General features: G+C 38.6%; 3 protein-coding genes across 3 annotated transcripts; all 3 read right to left on the reverse strand.

Moving 5' to 3' along the window:
• Positions 1 to 233: 233 nt before the first annotated feature.
• LOC113666557 (major facilitator superfamily domain-containing protein 6) lies at positions 234 to 3,429 on the reverse strand. The gene is made up of 2 exons (XM_027182353.2): positions 1,633 to 3,429; positions 234 to 1,521 (listed from the first exon to the last, which is right to left on the reverse strand). Exons 1-2 carry the CDS (start codon positions 3,284 to 3,286, stop codon positions 1,349 to 1,351), a joined length of 1,827 nt encoding a protein of 608 aa, XP_027038154.2. The 5' UTR covers positions 3,287 to 3,429; the 3' UTR covers positions 234 to 1,348.
• A 1,193-nt stretch (positions 3,430 to 4,622) lies between these two features.
• Positions 4,623 to 6,580, reverse strand: LOC149040069 (major facilitator superfamily domain-containing protein 6-like). Its single transcript, XM_089181748.1, has one exon. The coding sequence runs from the start codon at positions 6,421 to 6,423 to the stop codon at positions 4,834 to 4,836; it is 1,590 nt and encodes a 529-aa protein (XP_089037874.1). The 5' UTR covers positions 6,424 to 6,580; the 3' UTR covers positions 4,623 to 4,833.
• Positions 6,581 to 8,867: 2,287 nt separating this feature from the next.
• On the reverse strand, positions 8,868 to 10,403 carry LOC113666556 (major facilitator superfamily domain-containing protein 6-like). The gene has a single exon (XM_027182351.2). It carries the CDS (start codon positions 10,401 to 10,403, stop codon positions 8,868 to 8,870), a length of 1,536 nt encoding a protein of 511 aa, XP_027038152.2.
• Positions 10,404 to 13,094: the final 2,691 nt, after the last annotated feature.

A 13,094-nucleotide genomic window follows, 5' to 3' on the forward strand; every position in this document is an offset into this window, starting at 1 on the left:
CAAGAGGATAACGATTTGATTTGAGTTAGGATTTGACTCAAGATTTCCACCAAATTCTTCCTTTATAAATACGTTTCAGCTATACTGAAAATGTAGAAATTTTTGAGGTAGAACTAGGAATGAACCAGCGGAGGGGAAGGCGTGGGATGGAAAGGTCATTTTCAAAATTATTAAGGCCATCAACCTTAAAACGATCATACAAACAAAAACAGAAAAACAAACAAACAGCAACGTTTCCGAAAGAAACAACATTTAAGGTGTCTAAAGGAGCTTCCTGAAATGATGCGTCAACCTTGTTGTTTTATAAGTCAAGATTTAGTAACAATTACGATTTAAGCGTTTCTATTTCACATCATTACAAAAATCTAATCATGCTTGGCCATCATTTAGCTGAAATCGTTTTAACTAGTAATTATTTATATCGACGCCAATTTGAAAAACTTTTCATAACATACTTTCTTGAGTCCAGTCAGTGTATCAGATCGCTTTTAACTTTCTGATTCGTTTTTGTGACAAAATCAACAACTGTGTTAAAATCGAGCATATGATCCTTGACTTCAATATCAGAGCGATTTTCACAGGATTTAAAGTCCTTTAATCACAGCTTTAGGAACTGTTTTGCCTCCGCAATCAGGTAAGGTTACAGAATCTTATGGACCGGTACATCAGGGCAGCTTTAGTTTATCACAATGCGCTCACACGTATTTATAGCTTCAGTTTTTAAAAAATTGAACCCGTAAGTTCAGGATTTCAGCTCTACGGAGAGACTACCAATGTCTATTTCAGAGCGGAAAACTTGTGAATAGTTCTCGGAATTTTAATTGAACCCGTAGGTTTAGGACTGATGCTTTCCGGAGAGACAAGTAGTTCATTTCTTAATAGCGACTTAACTTAGCGAATTAAACTCACAAAAGTTTTAAAATTTTCTCTTGATACCTCATCGTCACCACAATCCATTGTAACTTAACTTTCCGAGCGGCTTAAAAGCATAGTTATCGAGACTTTATTTTCACGAATTGGCGGGAAAATTTTGATAAGAAAGGAAACAACAAAATCTCGAAATCCAATTCAATTCAATAGCTACTATTTCTAATCTTAAAATAATTTCAAATTAAGAAAACTTTTGTAAAGACGAAACTACAATGCCGTGATCATTTTTGGCCCAATGAAATGTTATAAAATAACAGAATTCATCAACTTTGATGCCAATTTGTTGTCTATCAAGCCTGAAAATGTTGTGCAATGTTTAAAGTGGCTTACATCAAGGTAATCTCATTTGGTGAGAATTTGTTAATAGTTTTCGAATATGTCCGGTTCATTTAAGGATGCTGTTTCAGTGAAGTACAATTCATTCTAAGTTATTTGTTAGATTGTTTACTAAAATATAAACGCCCATTAAAATTAGGCACAGCGATCCAAATATGGAAAACGCAGTGGGAGCACCAAAGCTGCTTATGAGCAGTCCGCCGATGAGTTCTCCTGATCCATGACCGAGACCCCAATGGACACCATGCAAAATACCTAGCAAGGATACACAAGGAAACGAATGAACTGAATTGCACCGTGAGAGGAAAATTTGAAAATAATAATTTGATAAATGGAGCAGCTCTTCTATAACTTAACAATACCTACCTTGTAAAGTCACAGAGGCACCTTCTACAGAGTGGGTGCCCACGTAAGACATCATGGCAGCCCAAACAGCCGCGGTGGTAATGCCAGACAGCAGTTCAACTGGGAGGACAGTCCAAGGATTGGTAACAAATGCGTAGTAGAATAAACGTATGGCATAGCATGTCAACCCCAGGTAGAGCACCCTTACAGTGCCAAGAAAGGAAATTAACTTCGTAGAAAGAAAATAAAGTGTCACTTCAGCCACGCAGTTGATTGCCGTCATGATACTGAAGAGAATCTGAGTGCCACCCAGGTCTTTCAGGTGCCAAAATAGAAATACCCGGATGAAACCCATGGTAATGCCGACATAGAACGCGGTAACTAAAAACATTGCATGTCTTGGTCGTGTCAATAGCATGAGTCCCGCTATTATGCCTCGGTTACCGCTTCCAGTCGTCTCTTGGCTTTGAAGAGCATTATCTTCTGTTTTCTTCGGGTCCCCACCAGATTCTTTGTTGTTTGGTTTACCATTATTACCAAATTCGAATCTCGATCCTACCACTAGAGCAATGATGTTAAACACCACATACATGGCAAAACATGGATAGTAGTTGACATCCTTTCTTCTTGCGCTGCCAGAAGGACACAGGTGGGTTCTGCTGACCGCGGCACCAATTAGAAATGCCATGGATCCATAACCAACGGAACCCCACATTCGCTGCTTACCATACTTGTGCGTGTCACCATTCTGTTTCAATAGGTTCACAGTTGCTGTGTCCGCGAGTGTCAGACTAGGACACGACAATAGGGTGGTGAAAATTGTTGCTAATAACAGATAGAGAAAAATAAATTTATTTTTTCTGGATAGAGTTTTGTTGGATTTCTGGTCTTGCAAGGCTATCATATCTGACTGAGACCAAGGCGTTTCCTCTAGGGACTCGTCAGCCATTTCTGAAACGCTGTCCAAGGAGGTCGTAAAATTATTCCGTTTTCGTCGCGCTGCTCTGCCAGTTAGCTGATTAAATTTTACCATTTGTTCGTTTAACCCTATCGGGGATACTTTTTGTATCAGATTAGGTATGTGGGAGTGTCTCCGTAGGAAAAGAGCCGTTCGTTTTGATCTTGATTTTTTTGGTTCCACTATATCAACGACTCTTGACTGTGTATCTATGTTGGTTGTTGATTTGGTAACTGGGGATTGTGATGATGCATACCAGGTGGAACGTCTGTGAAGTTTATATGAGTAGGTCGCTCTGTTGGACTCCTGTGAGAGGGCTCGCTTACTGTGAGCTTCTGTTGGCTCTGTTTCACAGATATTGATGGGAACAAGAGCATAAGCGACCATGCCTGCTATGACAGCGATCATAGAGATAGCAAACATTATCTTTCCTATCTTGAATCTATCAGCGACGCATCCCCAAAACGGAATGAAGAAGAAAGCGATGTAAGGTTTAATCCCTGTAATTGCTCCAATTTGACGTGCAGGCAGCTCGAGTTGTTTAAAGAATAAGGCCAAATAGGGTAACAATGATCCCTGGGCAGAGAAGAAGAAGAAATAGAATCCTTTGGAAACCAAGTAAACCTTATTGACAGCGCAACAGCCTTCCTTCTTTTTCTCGCTTTCTTCAATGTCATGATGACCTTTTTGAGTTTCATCCGGAGCATTTTCTGTCATAACTGTCTTTATACCGTGTACTGTACTCTAATATAGTCTATTCGGTAATGTAGAGTAGCTTTGAACAAGGATTTTGAACTTTTTGTCGTCAAACGTGATGAATAAATTATCGAATGCACGTGCAAGTTCAAGTGTGCATTAGATGAATGGTGATTGTTTGCAGGTGGATCACTGGTTACTGCGGGTTTGAGGGAAACAAATACCTCTTTTCGAGACGCCTGTGTTTTTGAGTAAACACACAAATCTTCGTCCAATAATTAGTGTATTCAATGCATAGGTTAAAGGGTCAGATGAGGTATATCTTCTCAGTCAAATCACTTTTCAGGTTTTTGAAGCAAGCATGGCCTTTTGTCATCCGGAAAAAGCATTTGAGCGAAGCTTTAGTTACATAATAAAAGCTGTTGTAATTACTTACATACCCGTCACGCCTGAATGAAAAATGTTTGCTGGTAGTAATCTTAGTAGTTACTCAGCTAATCTAAGCAGAGCTAGAAAGAAATTTGAAATAAATGCTGCATAAAATCTTTGAAATTTTTGAGCTGGTTTGTTTCTCTTTTGGGCAACTCTTGTAAGTCTCCTCTAACATGCGACGAAACGGTGTTCGGGAATAAATTATGCGACGAATCTTGGGAACTGGACTCTTTGGGTGCAAGTTCAGCTGGGACCGAGGGGGTCACAACTTCTTCTTCTGTCGAGCTGTATCATAAAAACGTTTATTTGATTGGTTGTCTTTTGAGTAATCAGAGTTGTAATTAAATGGTTAAGAATATATGAAAGTCATATATTTGAACTGCGGATAAAGACGTGAATGAAAGTGATCCTCGCAGTAATGTGCACTACTTAGGCAGTAGTGAAAATAAGGCCTGAAAAAAATTCAGGCCTGTACGGGATTTGAACCCATGACCTCTGCGATACCGGTGCACCGGTATCACTTTCATTCAAGAGTTGTAATTGTTTGTCTTCATAACTTCCTACATCTCTAATACATTTTGCGATATATTTCCAAATATGAAAATTTGTCTGTAAAAAATATCTGTTAAAACAAGTTCAATGCTCAATGCTTCACGGTGTTATTTTGGGGTAGAATTAACGTTGCAAGCTTTGAAGAAAAACTATTAAGGCTGCTTGTAAACTCAAGTTTGGCGTTATTTAGTCTGATAAAATGTCTTTTTCCTATTGAAACATCAATTTTCCCTACCCGTATATTTAAGCAATTTTTTCCCCATTTCTAAGATACATGTTTAGTAACAATAAAAAGGATGTAAATGGATTTGGAGGGAGTTAAATACCACATAGTTTTCGATGTTTTCAGAGCGCAATGATTTACAATACCAACTTAGCGCCAAGAACTCTTCTTGAGTTCAGTTTTATTGATAGGGCGTCTGACGTTGGTTGTACAAATCAGACATTTCCCTCAGTAAATTACGCAAGCTTCTTCAATGTGGCTAGAAGCCATGCTGCTGAAATATTCCAAAAATTCAGATTATCAGGAAAGTTATAAACTTTCACAAAAAGCTCTCTTTGGAGTTCATTTTATTCCACTACAGCTATCTTTTACTGTCATCGTCACTTATTTCTGAGTATTCAGAGTCTGCACTGCAGCCTTGTTTTCCATCTCTGGACCCGCAGAAGTAGTTAATTAAAATATATGCGCCTAAGATAACTAGACATAAAACACCAAAAATGATAAATGTCGTCGGCGCACCGTAATGATGCACCATTATGCCTCCAATCACCTCTCCCGCACCGTAACCGAGGCCCCAGTGCACTCCATGCAAAATGCACTGCATTGTTGTGGCAGCGCCAGGTCCCGAGTTGATGCTGACGTAGGAGAGGCAAGCAGCCCAGACTGCTGCTGTTGTTATACCAGGAAGTAACTCAACAGCCAGGACCATCCACGGGATTGGAATGGCTGAATAATAGAACAATCTAATTGAGTAACAGATTAGTCCTAGGTATAAAACCTTCGCGTGACCAATTCGTTTGATTAGTTTGGCGGAAAGAAAATACATACTGACTTCCGCGAAACAGTTAACTGCGGAAATGATGCTAAAAAGTAGCTGACTTCCACCCAGATCCTTGAGATGCCAGAAAAGGAATGTTTTTATAAATGCCATCAAAAAGCCTAAATATAACGCTGTGAAGAGAAACATGAGATATGTTGGACTTTTCAAAGCTTGCAGCCCAACACTAAGACTTGCTCCCTTTGACTTCTTCGATTTCTCCTCAAATTTAAACTGCGTTGCCGTTATCAAGCCCAGAAACATTAAACCAGCGAAAGTATAAAAACAGGGAACGTAATCTACGATCTCGTAGTCTTTATCTTTACCACATTGGTGGGTCGTTTTAAGGGAGGCGCCGACGACGAAAGCACCGACACCCCAACCAATCGATCCCGTGAGTCTCTGCATGCCGTACTTGTAAGTTTCCGAGCCTAGAAGTTGTAGTGTGGCTGTGTCGACCAAAGCCAACGTCGGTGCAGAAATCAAAGTACCGAAAAAGGTTATCAAAAATAATGTCATAAAACACTGTGTTGTATCCAATTCTACCCTAACAGTGGTCTTTTCGTCTAAGTTGATGAAAAGTTCAAGAGACCAAGGCTTGGGGCCTTTGTAAAAGAAAGGCATATAGTGTTCTTGACCTTTCCCAATATCCACCATCTTGTCAATTCCTGGTTCGGGGAACTCCAAGTTTGGGCTATCAATAACGGGTCTGTGTATGTCAATCAGGCTAGAATATCTTGGAGCAGTCATGTTACAAAACCGTTTAACCACTACTTTGTTCTTTTTTGGTCCAGGAACCAAACTTAGAGTGAAAGTGGATGTAATTAAGGCGATGATAGAAATAACCATAACCACTTTACTCTTTTGACATTTGTCCACTATGGCGCCCCATATTGGAATAACAAGAAAGTTCACAAACGGCTTCAGGCCCATAAGGATTCCTACTTCGCTCGGTGAAAGCATCAGCTGTTTAAAATACAAAGCTAAGTACGGCAGAAGTGATCCCCAGGCAGAAAAGAAAAAGAAGTAAAACGCTTTCGGAATTAAGAGTTTCCGATTCACATTCGGGCAACATTGCTTGTCTTCTTCGTTACGTTCATTGGTAGCAATCGCTTTCTTGTCTTCACTGGACATTTCTCCAAGTACTTAGCATCAGTGTATTATTCCCTAAATCATATGATATAAAATACTGTGTTTGAATCCGTAAATGTGGATCAAGGTTTCACGCACAGAAGGACAAAAATTAAATTCCTGTCTACGCACGTAACATTGTCAAACATGTGTTCGTTGAGTCAATTCGTCAGTTTATAGCCGTCCAGTGACAACATCTGAATTTTTGATGTTCAAGGCCGTGCAGGTGCCGTGTTGTTGAGCAACACCAATCGTTGCTCAAACCGTATTAGCCTGTGCACCCTGAAGATAAACTCCCTTACGTTATTCAAGATATTCCATAATGATGTTTTAGAATGTGTGAGGAGAACACCGATAGTGAGAGATCAACGCTGAACTTGGAAATGTCAGTGTTTCCTTTTATAACGGATGGTCACTCGAAGTGGTTGCTTTGATTTTATTAATCTTTCTTGGTCATAGTAGATCTAAAATTACCCGACGCGAGCACTAAATAATTTTTATTGCCACCAAGGGGTTCATTTTTCCTTTAAAGAGTGCAGGGGTGAATTATTATTGACTTGCGTAGTTTTTTTTCGTGATAAGTCATTTCCGACAATAACCACAGTTAAACTTGGAAAGCGAATTTTCTCGGACTATCGTGTTACCCTTCAGGTCAAAGACCTTTAAGTGGTGCCCGACGAGGAAAATTTTAACAAACTGTACTAGATTGTGGTGTAAGAAATAGGAGATTTGAGTGTTTACAACCCAACTGTCAGCTTTATAAAACTGGCTGCAGTGGTAAATTGACTGTTATGATTCTGGCGTCCTTTATATAATGGGTTGGTTCGATCCGATTTTGGACACCATGGCTCGCTTTTTAAGTGTTCTTTTTTACGCGGTTTTTGCATTTCTAGCTCCTTTATGAGTTCTGCGCCTCAACACAAACTTTCAGTTTCTCGATTTCTCTCGGCTATTGATTGCATCTACGACAAGGCCAAGACCACCTGAGTTTTCAACAGGTGGTCGCGGTCTCTTTTCCTTTTCGTCACGGTCTTAAAACCAGCGAATTTTAATGCTTGCAATACGTTTTGATGAAACGTATTGCAATGGCTTATCAACTTCTTTGAATTTTAACTAAAGTTAACTCAAGTTACAGCTTTTTTTTGTTTTCCCAACTCAGCCATAATTAGCAATGAAAGCACTCAATCCGAACAGAATACCAGCACCTGTTATTGTGAAATTTATCACTTTAAACTGCGTAACTTGAAATTAGAGAGCTGACTACTAAGCCTAAGTACCCAGTAGAATACTTTTTTATCATTTGATTTCTCAGAGTAAAGCACTCCTTCAGCACTCAAAGTAAATGGTTTATTGTCATGATTGATCACTTTTGGAACTTCTCGCTTTGATGAAGATGTCAAATAATGATTTAAAGCACTTGACCGTGAGAGCCTGGGAAAGGTCGAATAATAATAAAGAAAAGAGTCCGGTTTCATGCATTTGAACGAGGAGCTAACTCTTAGGTACTTTCGGAGCAACTTATTTAGTACCTAAAATAAATCTCAATACAATTTCAGTGTTACATTAAGAATACACTCAAGTAAACGAGTGGATACTGACATCCATTTCAAATATGAAACAAGTTTTTACCAGATATCTTTTCTTGCATCTGGTTTCTCGGCGTATTAACCCGGGCAGGATGGTGAGGTTATGAGTCTAAGGGTGCAACAAAAAGACAGCACTTGACCGATGAGAGCGAGGAGAATAGGTTAAGGGGCAGCACGTAAGAGTTAGCTGAATAGGGGGTACCGCCAAATTTTCATAGCGGTGTAAGCTTTTCGGAAAAATTTCGTTTCATACCAAGTTGTGGTTTAGTTTGATTATTCGCTAAGTTAAATGTAAAATGTCCTTTTTCGAATGGGATGCTAGAACTCAGTTAATAACATTGTAATTAACTTATCAAATTAACTACAACATTTAACTTTAAGTAAAGACTTCGAAAGTTCTCGCTTTCCAAAAAAAGTGACAAATTTGCGATAAAAAAGCTCGTTAAACTGAACTCAGTAAGTGTCCACGAAAGTAAGTGTCCATGTAATTCAATGCCAATATCAAAGTCTGTGGACATGATTGGCTACATTATAAAATCACGCTTTCCGCGCGTGAAAACGAAAGAATACGCTAAGGGGGAGGAGAAGATAAGACTGTGGTTTGAAATATTACCTATTTATGCAAAAGGTAAGGAAAATTTCAGCATTGAATCCACATATTACCCTTACGCTTAAGACTTTCCGTCAAATCTAGATGAAAAGAAAAGACGAGTATTTCACCTAATAGAAGCAGGGGGAAGTATCGAATGTATATCCCGAGCTTACCCTTTAATAAGTGTGCTATTGCTGTTGTACTTTCTCCTTTTTGCCTCTCTTTGTTACGTTTGTGGAACCTGCTAAATCATTAAAAAACTGTAAATGTTATTCTTTGACTTTCATCAATCGCTTGAACAGCATTTTTAAAACTGGCTTGACTTGAGATAATTCTTCCACAAAAACGTTAGCTAAGAACGTAAAAGCTGCGCCTATTGCAAAGACCTTAAAAGCATTTCCCGATCCTACGAAGTTGATCATCACACCTCCAAAAACTTCACCGCATCCATAGCCAAGTCCTCTGTAAAATCCACAAAGAATACCTTGATGAGTTGTGGCATTATCATTTCTCGATATTTCATTTACATATGACTGCATAGCTACCCATGCTAAGGCATTTGTTATTCCAGGCATAAACTCTAACGGAAGGATTAGCCACGGGTTTGATAAAAACGAATAACAAGAACATCGAAAAGTAAATCCTGCGGCTGCAAGGTATATAACACGGGTATGTCCCATTCGAGTAATGATTTTGTCTGATAGAAGATACAAACTTACTTCGGCGAAACAGTTTACTGCTGCAATGATGCTAAATAGCAGCTGCGTCCCCCCCAAATCTTTTAAGTGCCAGAATAAAAAGGTTTTCGTGAAGGCGTTAAGGATTCCAAAATAATATGCAGTAAATAAGAACACAATGTATTTGATATTGACGCTTTGCTTTAAATTGTTCATTAATCCTGTATCCTCGACCTTCTCATCCTCAGAGTCATATGCAAACTTAAATTTTGTGGATGTAGCGACTGCAAGAAGCATTAAAACTCCAAATGTACCAAAGCAAGGCATGTAACTGATATCAGAAGGCTTTGTAAAGGGATTTGGACAGTGATGACTCACTGATACCAAAATACCAACTAAAAATGAGGCGATTCCCCATCCAACCGATCCCCATAGGCGCTGCCGTCCATACAGGTGCACATCTGGCCTTAATGTTTGCATCGTTACTGTGTCTGCGAGCGCAAGAGACGGAGACGAGATAATGTTGCTGAACAGAATGATGATAAGTAGTATTGTAAATAGTTCCGCAGTGTTGGGTGTCTGTGGAGTTTCCATCTCTTTACTGGTATAAGTTAGAGGCCAAGGAAGGTCATCCAAAATGGAAGACACAAAAACAAAATTCCCCCAGTAACTAGAAGAGTTCCCATGCTTTGTGGCAATATAAGATGAATCGTTTCGACCCTTGATTGATCGCGATATCGTGTTTAAGGTACAGAGGCGTTCAGCTGGTGCTACTAAGGACAGCGAGAATTGAGACAAAGCAGCAACGAGCAAAGACATCAGAAGAACCAATTTCCCCATTTTAAATCGATCCACAACGGCTCCCCATAGCGGGGTACAAATAAACTCCACAAAAGGTTTCAAGCCCATTAATATACCGACTTGAGTTGGTGTAAGCTTCAATTGCTTGAAGTACAGAGCTAAATATGGCAGCAGTGATCCCAAAGAAGAAAAATAGAAGAAATAAAACAATTTGGCCGGGATGAGTTTTCTTTTGACGCTTGGACAACAATTTCCCTCGCTTTCGGCTGAACGTGGGCTTCTCTCTTTCTCTCCATTAAGCTCAGTATTTTCACCGGAGCTCAACATTTGTTTACGTTTCCGCAAAACTGTTTTGTTTCTAAAGAAAAGTTAAAACTATACGACGCAGTTGGTCTCACAAAACAACACCTTCTCTTTTGAAAGTCGCATGCGCTATCTGCGGTTCAGGTTCACTCCCTCAAACATCCTTCTCACAGAGTTATAATTGTGGACTCCGTTATTCAATGTCAGTACTTCAGTGGCTTATGGTCATAATTTTATCTCCTCCACTACTAGTTATTGGCACATTACAGTTAGCTTGTCAATGAAATTTCTGGCATATTGCACGCCTGAAGTCGTTGACCACCAGCTATAACCAGCTGCCATGTCCCTCTTAGTATTTCGATTAACACGAGAAATTTTATTTTCACGCGGTTTTTGTCTTCCTGAAAACATGATCACAATCATTTCGAACAATAGAACATCATTCTTTGTCACGTCTAATTCGTTTCTATAATCTGATTATTTTCTGTATTACACAATAATCGAAAGATCAGAATACAGAGATTTAAGAGAAGTCTTTGGAGTTCAACATAAACCGTTGTGAGTAATGCACAGAGATAATAGTGATGAAAAACCACAGTGTACAGTTTGTCACAAAAGCATAACATGCTGTAGAAAAAATAAATTTCCTGAAAACGTCACATTGTTTGATCATTATTATTCCTCAAAACCTAAAAATATTTTTCAAGATGATCAAGGGTTCACTTTCCCTCAATAGATGTTTTCAAGATAAGTACCGTCAAATCTTTTCACTAATATAGATAAAAAGGAATTAACATTTCATAATATCATCTTTCCTTTAAGGTTTTCTTCGTTCAGTTCATCAGCGTCTGAAATAGGAAGAAAGCAATAATACAAGTGTAACCATCACCACGGAAAGGTTCGATCGAAGATAAAAGGTGTCTTGCACATAGTGGCGAATACCAATCCTGCGATCAACCATAGTCACGTATATCCTGTGAATTTAGAGAATAGTTATATCATCTTTCGCGTATTTAGAATTTGGTTAGCAATATTTCGTAACTATTTCATGATTCAGGGAAATAAAGTCAAGAGAATTTTCTTAAGAATCCTGGCGTAGCTTATTTTACTAGTTATGCAACTCAATTGTTTAATCACTTAAGATATTCTAAATAAGTTCTTCAACAGCTAAGTTCAAAAGTAAAAAAACGCCCCGCCTGCAAATGCAATACCACCTGTACTAACCCTACAGTCGTGCGGCTCTTAAAGCCGTGAAACAAACCCAGACAATGATGTCTTGAAGAAATGGCCGCTGGATTATTGGTTGCTAGCCTATGTTTAGCTTTTACCTGCTGTCGGCATAAATCTGAATGACATCTGGGCCAATAGTTTGTATGGTAGAGCAACGATAGAACAAACAGAAAAGTTTGGCGATACGAATGCGCGAAAAAAGAAGGAAGAGAGGAAAAGAAGAAATAATTCCTCTCACATTCGATAACACTGAAAGAGTGTGTACAAGCTCTACTGAATGTCTTCAAATATGATAACCATTGTTTCATCCCTACTTTTCGGAAGAGGGTTTCCTAAAAAATCTAAAAACTGTGTTGTGTAGCTTGTGCATTTTGGCGGGCTCAGTGATGTTGGAGACAATTAAACTGGAAAATTTTCGCATGAATGTGAGATTATAAAAATCTTGTAACAGTCCGGAATGTTTCATTCCTTTTATGCCAATTCTTAGGACTCTTTCACTCATTTTGGGTGCGGCTTCCCTCGGCTCTCAACGAATGTTAACGTACTTTGCATAACTAGGTCTCTCTCCACTCTCCTTCCAGTAATGAAGATGTTCCAAATCAAATAAAAACATGTTTAACTCAGTTAATAAATACAAAAGTAGATAAAAAATGAATAAACTTTTTGAGAAGAACAGTCTGTAGATAATGCTGAAGGTTAAGTAACGTAGCTATCTCTGCTTGAACAAAATCGTCAAAGTATGGATTCAAGTTTGTAGGGGAACAGTCTATCAAATCAAATGGTCTGAAGTTCTTGTAAAAGGGGTGTTCATTTCCCCAAACTATAAATAAAAAAGTTATGATCGTTGTGCAAAAAAATGGCTTTTGTTTGATTAAATAGTACTGCTATGGATGCCAAGTTGGTTATCCACACAAATGCTGTAAGATATAAAAAATGGAATAATAATAATTGACAGTTGTCAACATGTATGATTCCTATGCAATCTTAGGTGATGTTAAAGACGATGCAAAAGTGATGACCTTAGGCATGGATTAATCATATCTTTCTTTAAAATATGTTTAAGATCTACTTTCGCTCGATGTACCTGACCTTAAAGTTGTTATCCTTGCGACTCTTCAAAAATGACCATAAGCGTATCCTTTCAAGTAGCTTATCGGGTGGCACGGTAGCATTTGTGTAAGTGCATCGTTGTCTTAATTTATGACAAACTTTAACTTAATAATTGAAAGCCACTTCCTGAAACTCTTCACACAAACTATTACTCAAAAATATTCTTAAAAAATGCGTAGTCAATACTACCAGATGAATCTGGGAACACGTTTATTGCAATCACGAAAGCATTGACTAATTTTTAATCAAGAACCTGTTTGCTTATTTGAAGGGTTTCAAGGCATAAATAAGTTAGCTTAGTCGGTGCATGAAGTATATCAGTAAAAAATCCTAGACAACATGGTGCAACCCGTAGTTTAAGGATGATGTGGTTAC

The sequence above is a fragment of the Pocillopora damicornis genome, chromosome 9 (genome assembly GCF_964200805.1).
Source record: "Pocillopora damicornis chromosome 9, jaPocDami1.2, whole genome shotgun sequence".
NCBI lineage: Eukaryota > Metazoa > Cnidaria > Anthozoa > Scleractinia > Pocilloporidae > Pocillopora > Pocillopora damicornis.